Source organism: Borostomias antarcticus, assembly GCF_949987555.1.
Source record: "Borostomias antarcticus genome assembly, chromosome: 6".
NCBI classification, from domain to species: domain Eukaryota; kingdom Metazoa; phylum Chordata; class Actinopteri; order Stomiiformes; family Stomiidae; genus Borostomias; species Borostomias antarcticus.
Genome location: NC_140239.1, coordinates 15,499,286 through 15,508,449, shown reverse-complemented (window position 1 = coordinate 15,508,449; position 9,164 = coordinate 15,499,286). Strand labels below are relative to the sequence as shown.

The following is a 9,164-nucleotide window of genomic DNA, read 5'->3' as shown; positions in this document are numbered from 1 at the left end:
ACGGAACGGCGGGGACGAGAGATGATGAACGGCGATAGCACCAGATAGACTACATTTTTGAAACTCTACTTTCTATTATATCAAAAGAAAAAAAACTTTTTTTAGTGAAAAGTGCGCACGCCAAGCAAGACTTTTTCGAAGACTCGTTTGCCTGAGAGTGTTCTAGAGCTAGAGGAAAGTAGCACAATTTCCTCATAAAAAAACAAAAAACAAAAAACAGACGAGCTATCGGGGAGATGGCCTCGCCGGGGGAGAGCGCGTGCCCCAGCGGACTGGCCGGACGGAACAGCAGCGGCTCCGTGGGAGCGTCTCTCCCCTGCAACCACAGCGTCCTGAAACTGGCGCCCTACTCCCCCGAGGCCACGGCGGCCTTCGCCACCGCCATCACCCTCATGGTCCTCTTCACCATCGTGGGCAACGTCCTGGTCATCATCGCCGTGCTGACCAGCCGGTCCCTCCGCGGCCCACAGAACCTGTTCCTGGTGTCGCTGGCGGCCGCCGATATCCTGGTGGCCACGCTCATCATCCCCTTCTCGCTGGCCAATGAGCTGCTGGGATACTGGTACTTCAAGTCCCTGTGGTGCGAGATCTACCTGGCGCTGGATGTGCTCTTCTGCACCTCCTCCATCTTCCACCTGTGCGCCATCTCGCTGGACCGCTACCTGTCCATCTCCCGCGTCACGTACGGGCGCCAGCGCACGCCGGAGCGCATCCTGGCGGCCGTGGTGGTGGTGTGGCTGATCTCGGCCGTCATCTCCTTCCCGCCGCTGCTCTCCCAGGCCAGCGGGAGCGAGCGTGAGGCGGAGGGCGGGGAGCGCGGCCCGCAGTGCCAGCTGAACGACGAGCGCTGGTACATCCTGTACTCCACACTGGGCTCGTTCTTCGCCCCCTGCCTCATCATGATCCTGGTCTACATGCGCATCTATCAGATTGCCAAGCAGAGGACACGCAGCCTGCCGGGGGAGCCCAGGAGGGAGGGGTCCGCCACGCCCGGCCGCCCCCACCACCGCCAGCGGGTCCAGGCCAACGGGACCGGAGATGGGGACGGGGACAGCCCGCCGCCCAGAACCCCCCACACCAGACCCCCCACCCTGGCCGTCACCGCCTCGCCCTCGGCCACCCCGGCCTCCTCCTCCACCCCCACCCCCACCCCCACCCCCCCCTCCAACAACCTCCTCCAGCCCCCGACCCCGTCTCCGGCCCCCTCCCCCACCACCCTCACTCCCCCGTCCTCCCCCCTGGGCCCCTCCCCCTCCTCCCTCACCCCCTCCCCCTCCCCCTCCTCCAGCGCTCCCCCACCTGCCCCCGCCAAGGCGGAGGAGAGGGCGGGGCAGAAGAGCAAGCACCTGGGGGGTAAGAGGAGAGCGGACAATAACAACGACACCTCCAGCTCGGGGAGCGACGCAGAGCAGCGTGGGGGGCGTGGCCAGGGCAGCACCACCAGCATGGGAGGGAGGGGCGTCCACTCCCCGGCCACCGTCCAGCGCTACCGCCAGATGATTGCCACGGCGAAGGGCGCCAGGCTGGCGGGGAGGCGGTCCAAGGCGGAGGTGGCGCCCGCGGAGGCCAGGCGGAAGGCCATGGTGAACCGGGAGAAGAGGTTCACGTTCGTGCTGGCGGTGGTCATCGGCGTGTTCGTGGTGTGCTGGTTCCCTTTCTTCTTCTCGTACTCGCTGCAGGCCATCTGCCCGGACGTGTGCGCCCTCCCCGACCCCCTCTTCAAGTTCTTCTTCTGGATCGGATACTGCAACTCCTGCCTCAACCCCGTGATCTACACCATCTTCAACAAGGACTTCAGGAAGGCCTTCAAGACCATCCTCTGTAAGAACACCAAGGGCACCGTCTTCTAGGGCGGATCCTTGGTAAGCACATGGTCACAGAGGGCTCAGAAACAGATCCTCTATCAGGACAGTTCTCTCTTTTAGACAAATGAAAAAGCACAATACTCTTTCCTCTGTTGACTTTATCTCTGATTGACACCACAAAACAGCTTCTGATTCCACTTTTAATGTTGCATTATGGTATTCTAGAGCAGGGTTTCCCAACCTGGGGTCCGGGCCCCCCTTAGGGGGGTGCCAAGAATCACAGGGGGGGCTCCAGGCCCCAGACAGTTTGAAGCCTTAATATTAACTAGACAAAGAATCATGTTATTTACATGTCACACAGCAATTTTAACAAAATACATGATCATATCTGATGAAGGGCCAAAAACCCTTGTATTTACGGCACTACAATACCATATAAATTCAACAAATTAATCTGAGACTACGAATCGTGTCAACATGAATATTCCTGCTACATTGGCGAAGCGCTTCATTGTACCCTAACTTACACCTGATGGAATTTGCTCACATACAGTATGAACACACACAGACTGGATGTTCACAGCGATTTTTTGTAAGTTAGGGGGGCTCTGGGGAAGAAAGGTTGGGAAACCCTTTTCTAGAGCAGACAAACCACAGCACAGGGACCATACAGGGCTCTCACAGAGCAGGACGACAGCTGCATTTATTTTTAGGATTAAAAAACTGAGAACCTGATTTTCCACACGCAGCCCTCACAATCATAATTGAGATGGAATGATTCCAGGAATGACTTGCAGGCTTGGCTGCTCCTTATGAGTCAACCTGAGAGAAGCCTAGAGCCATTCTGAAGGGTGTGTTGGTGAAAGACAGGACAGACCCTCACACTCCCACAGGCCACAGCTTGTTATTGAGATGGAAGAGAGGGGACAGCGGCTTAAGGGTTAGGGTTAGGGTTATTGAGATGGAAGAGAGGGGACAGAGGCTTAATTGGTCTTCTGAGTGCCTCTGGGGGAAACACAACACCTGACAGAGACACCAAGATACAGTATGACCCATTTTTTGAATTATTGTACATTAGAAAACACTAGCATTCTTTGTGTGTGTGTGTATGTATGTGTGTGTGTGTTTTAGAGAGAGAAAGAGAGAGAGGAAAGAAAATTAGAGTGATTCAGAGAGAACATTTGTGATATGTGATATAAAAAGTGCTGTGATGCAGAAGAAACAAACCCGGGTACCTGGTAGTTGGGCCCCAGGCTGTCGTCAGCACCATGGCACCACGGGGAGGGCCCAGCCAGCACCACAGCCATCCTACATACAGAGATCAATACAAAGACTTTATTTATCCCCAAGGGGAAGTTGTTGAAATGTCTCCTTCCAAAGGGCATAGCATGCCCTGCTTCTGCCTGCACAATAGAGAGAGAGAGGAGAGAGGGAGGGAGAGAGAGTGAGGGAAGGAGGGAGAGAGAAAGAGATCAACAGGCCGTCTCTGAGGCACTCTTAAAGCAGGTTCGCATACAACAGTCTGATGAAACTGAAATGAAATTCAGGTGTGTCATGAGTGCAAATTTGGGATGTTGAAAGTAGTATACAACTGCCGTTTCAAGGTTCAGTCTGTCAAACATTATTGAAACACTGAGGACGAGACGAGCATTAGATGAGACGAGACCAGAATTAGCCTTCTTGGCTAATTCTGTTACATTTGTTAATGTACACTGTCCCTACCAAATAAACAATAAAACAAACAAACAAACAAACCGCGCTCTAAAACTGCAGCATCTCGTCTCAGCTGCTGTAGTGTACAGGGTTAGTACAGGTTAGGGCTAGTATAGGGTTAGTAAAGTGTTAGTACAGGGTTAGGGCTAGTACAGGTTTAGTACAGGGTCAGGGTCAGGGTCAGGGTTACGATTAGTACAGTATGTGAACCCGTCTTTTGCGAGATCAGACAGACAGAATCCCTCTCAAACTGAATCCTGTGGCACCTTTATAAAGAGAGGGCTGAGCACCTTTATAAAGAGAGGGCTGAGCACCTTTATAAAGAGCGGGCTGAGCACCTTTATAAAGAGAGGGCTGAGCACGCACAGCAGGGTGCATCTCAACACTTCCCCCTCATTCACTGATCCTGGGCAGGGACATGCATAGGCTAAGGCCTTGAACCCCCCACGCCCAACCAGCCCTCCGCCCAGAACCCCCCACGCCCAACCAGCCCTCCGCCCAGAACCCCCCACGCCCAGAACCCCCCAAGCCCAACCAGCCCTCCGCCCACAACCCCCCACGCCCAACCAGCCATCCGCCCAGGACCCCCCACGCCCAACCAGCCCTCCGCTCAGAACCCCCCACGCCCAGAACCCCCCACGCCCAACCAGCCCTCCGCCTAGAACCCCCCACGCCCAACCAGCCATCCGCCCAGAACCCCCCACGCCCCAACCAGCCCTCCGCCCAGAACCCCCCACGCCCAACCAGCCCTCCGCCCAGAACCCCCCACGCTCAACCAGCCCTCCGCCCAGAACCCCCCACGCCCAACCAGCCCTCCGCCCAGAACCCCCCACGCCCAGAACCCCCCACGCCCAACCAGCCCTCCGCCCAGAACCCCCCACGCCCAACCAGCCCTCCGCCCAGAACCCCCTACGCCCAGAACCCCCCACGCCCAACCAGCCCTCCGCCCAGAACCCCCCACGCCCAGAACCCCCCACGCCCAACCAGCCCTCCGCCCAGAACCCCCCACGCCCAGAACCCCCCAAGCCCAACCAGCCCTCCGCCCACAACCCCCCACGCCCAACCAGCCATCCGCCCAGAACCCCCCACGCCCAACCAGCCCTCCGCTCAGAACCCCCCACGCCCAGAACCCCCCACGCCCAACCAGCCCTCCGCCTAGAACCCCCCACGCCCAACCAGCCATCCGCCCAGAACCCCCCACGCCCCAACCAGCCCTCCGCCCAGAACCCCCCACGCCCAACCAGCCCTCCGCCCAGAACCCCCCACGCCCAGAACCCCCCATGCCCAGAACCCCCCACGCCCAACCAGCCCTCCGCCCAGAACCCCCCACGCCCAGAACCCCCCACGCCCAACCAGCCCTCCGCCCAGAACCCCCCACGCCCAGAACCCCCCACGCCCAACCAGCCCTCCGCCCAGAACCCCCCACGCCCAACCCAACCCTTCAGAGGGACCTCCTGACTAGGGGTGTGCCCGAATACGAATACGGTATTCGGATGAGTACAAATAGTAGCTTTTTCCCGAATAGTAAATTCGTACGAATATTGTAAAAAATATTCGGGAGGGGGAGAACAGTCAAATACTGTATGAGAGATACACGCACGTTCTGTCTGCTTGTTGACATGACACGACGAGGGAGAGAGAGAGAGAGACAGGCGAACGCGCTTGCAGTCTGTCTAGACGTCTAGACAACGCGGAGAGGGAGAGAAAGTTTGGAGTGCGCTGAGGAGCCAGGTAGTAGGCAGGCAACGAACGTAAGCAGCACCGAGGGCTTTTGTCCCTAGTTAACTGGTTTTTTGAGACAGTTATTGGATTTTGTTTTCTTGTCGTAGCCTACCTGCTGCAATAGCCTATGTGAACTGTAGCATTTGTTTGAGCAGAGGAGGACCGGTAGCTAGCTTGTTAGCTCAGTGTAGAATATCTAGCTAACGCTATTTCAGCTACACATGCGCAGCCTCTCACTAGCCTATATAATATCCGGCTATTTTGAAATATGAAATAATTACGAAAGTATATTTTAAATGTTTGATCCATGCCGTTCAGTTATCAGCACAACAGAGTAGTCTAGTGTAGGCTTAGGATAGGCTATAATCAAAGTCCTTATCTCTGATATAACAATAATAAACTATTTAAACAGATTTTTTTTTTTAAAGAAGAAAAAAAAAGAAGAAGAATTTCTCTACAACACCCTACGTTTTAAGCACTGTTGAAACTTGAGTAGGCTATAGGCCTACAATTAGGCCTATAGTCATTTTCCTCGGCTTATAGCCTATAAACCTACATTTAATTTTGTAATTAATTTCAATTATATTTATAGTAATACATGTTTATTGCTGGGTTTGTGAAAACAATTAGGCTACACCACGCTGCTGGTGTCACATGGTTGCAGATAATATATTAGATATTATGACTATAGATAAATAGAGCTACTATACCTGTTCTAGCAAAGTTGCTATGAGGACTTATATTTTCATTTAGAAAAATGTTTTTCAGTTTCTAACTAAATGTAGAATGTCCCCCAGTTAAGGGTGGTGGTGGGGTTCTGACACTTCATATTTTGTTAAAACAAAAACATACAGGATGATGATGATGATGAGGAATTATACTTCATAATTAATGCTGATAATAATAATAATAATAATAATAATATATAAACAGCAATTCTGATGCGTTGAAAGCACAGCAATTGCAATGCCAATTAATATTAGGGTAAAGAAATGACAACGTCCGGTTTAAGCCCCGCCCACTTCCGAAAATGAATACGAATACGAATAATTAGCTGTCAAATACAAATACAAATAATGGGCTCCTGGCACACCCCTACTCCTGACTTCCTGACCAGGACCGGCCAGCACCCCAACAATGGACTGGACTGGACTAAGCACTCCACACTGCTCAAATCACTGAGCAATATGAAGGTTCCTGTACCTAACTCCCCCTGAGAGGTTCCTGTTCCTAACTCCCCCTGAGAGGTTCCTGTACCTAACTCCCCCTGAGAGGTTCCTGTTCCTAACTCCCCCTGAGAGGTTCCTGTACCTAACTCCCCCTGAGAGGTTCCTGTTCCTAACTCCCCCTGAGAGGTTCCTCTAGCTAACCTGTCCCTAACTCCCCCTGAGAGGTTCCTGTACCTAACTCCCCCTGAGAGGTTCCTGTTCCTTACTCCCCCTGAGAGGTTCCTCTAGCTAACCTGTCCCTAACTCCCCCTGAGAGGTTCCTGTTCCTAACTCCCCCTGTGAGGTTCCTGTCCTTAACTCCCCCTGAGAGGTTCCTGTTCCTAACTCCCCCTGTGAGGTTCCTGTACCTAACTCCCCCTGAGAGGTTCCTGTTCCTAACTCCCCCTGAGAGGTTCCTTTAGCTAACCTGTACCTAACTCCCCCTAAGAGGTTCCTTTACCTAACTCCCCCTGAGAGGTTCCTCTAGCTAACCTGTACCTAACTCGCCCTGAGAGGTTCCTGTTCCTACTCCCCCTGAGAGGTTCCTCTAGCTAACCTGTCCCTAACTCCCCCTGAGAGGTTCCTGTTCCTAACTCCCCCTGAGAGGTTCCTGTCCCTAACTCCCCCTGAGAGGTTTCTGTCCCTAAATCCCCCTGAGAGGTTCCTGTCCCTAACTCCCCCTGAGAGGTTCCTGTCCCTAACTCCCCCTGAGAGGTTCCTGTCCCTAACTCCCCCTGAGAGGTTCCTGTCCCTAACTCCCCCTGAGAGGTTACTCTACGCAACTCCCTCTGATTTCTGACATTTTTCTGCCTCTCTGCCTGTGAGAATGCAGCCATCTCCGCTCCAGCTGCAGTCAGAGGCACACAAACACACTCTTTAAACACACACATTCTTTAAAAGCACACTCTTTAAACACACACACTCTCTATAAACGCTGAAACACTCTATCGACCATCGGACAGACCATTAGTCTGTCTACTGTCCAGAGGAACTGTCGGACCGAGACATTCACCAGGAGAGACAGCCTGACTACTGTCCAGACTGCTCCAGAGAGACATTCACCAGGAGAGACAGCCTGACTACTGTCCAGACTGCTCCAGAAAGACATTCACCAGGAGAGACAGCCTGACTACTGTCCAGACTGCACTGGAGAGACATTCACCAGGAGAGACAATCTGACTACTGTCCAGACTGCTCCAGAGAGACATTCACTGCAGGAGATGAACAATCATTCCATGGATTACTTTGTAGACTTGATTAGCTGATTTCTGGACTGTACCACTTCAGTACTGAGAGGTCCTGCTATTGTGTTCATGTCTCTAGCTGAGTCTCAGAGTCCATGTCTGGACATGTCAGCTCGACACAGCCCTTCTGTAAGGATTGTATGGGACAAGGGCTGTCGGCAGAAACACCATTTCCCCATCTGTTGTCAAAATCTGCTGACCTGTGTGCGAGTGTGTGTGTGTGTATGAGTGTGTGTGTGTGTGTGTGTGTGTGTGTGTGTGTGTGTGTGTGTGTGTGTGTGTGTGTGTGTGAGAGAGAGAGAGAGAGAGAGAGAGAGAGAGAGAGATATTGAGTGAGGGTGTGTGTGTGTTTGTTGTGTGTATGTGTGTGTGTGTGTGTGTGTGTGTGTGTGTGTGTGTGTGTGTGTGTGTGTGTCTCATATGATAGGTTATGGGTGTGTGTATTCAACCATGTACCAGTGGCCTCCATTTGCATGTGAGTTGTGAGCATCCACTAATCTCTATGAACTTATCTCGTATGAACTTATCTCGTATGAACTTATCTCGTATGAACCCTCGATGAGACAATCAGTGCCTCCTTTGGCTGGTCCAGATCTCCTCACACTGAGAAGCACAGAGACAATAATCACGGACCAGAGGACCAGATCATGCACCACGTTCACAGAGAACTCGGATGCCATAGGCTATGTAAAACAAGGGTTTTGATTGGACGGCCTGTGCTATTTATTTATGAAGAGCTTCAGTATTTTGTGTTTCTTGTCTGCTCCATATTTATTGTTTGTTTAAATCTTTCCTGACTGTGCACTTATTGTTAAGAGTAAAGCAAACTGAATGTGAATCAAGCCGTTGAGAATACTGTCCAGTAAAGACTCTGAGGAGACGCTTCTGTTTCTCAGCATAATTATCTCAGTTTGGTGAATATGAATTCAATCCCTAACCTGAATGCAGCTTGTGTTGTTTTATAAACTTCCCTGTTAATGTTCCAAACTGTAACTTGTCCTCTGTTGCTTGGGGATGATATGCACAAACAATCCCTCATTCTTTTTTTTAAACAACAACACAAAAAAACAACAACAACAACCTAGAGTAATGCTTTTTCAGATATAGTATGTAACCAGAGAGGAAACTAGAGGGGGATGATGTTGTTTAAAGGGTTTTGATGTTGACTTGGTGCTTTGTGCCGAGCTGGCAGAGACGGGCATAATCCCCCTCCAGACCCATGGGTGGCGCTGTAACATCACCGTACTCAACCCCACCTCCCCTGCCTGGACTCCCTCTGTTGTGTTTGATCCACAACCCTATGATTTGATCCTTATCCAGCCTCCATTCTCCTCTCTCCTCCTCCTCCTCTTCCTCCTCCTCCCAAACCCAGTTTGGAAATAAAGCCTTTTTAAATGCACATGGTGTTGTCATTCATTCAAACCTTTATTTATACTCAAAAACACATTGAGGTTATCCTCATTTACAAGTGC

At 52.0% G+C, this 9,164-nt stretch overlaps 1 protein-coding gene across 1 annotated transcript; it reads left to right on the top strand.

The window, feature by feature from the left end:
- Positions 1–236: 236 nt before the first annotated feature.
- On the top strand, positions 237–1,850 carry adra2b (adrenoceptor alpha 2B; the record flags this gene model as incomplete). Its single annotated transcript, XM_084439942.1, has 1 exon — positions 237–1,850. One exon carries the CDS (start codon positions 237–239, stop codon positions 1,848–1,850), a length of 1,614 nt encoding a protein of 537 aa, XP_084296068.1.
- Positions 1,851–9,164: the final 7,314 nt, after the last annotated feature.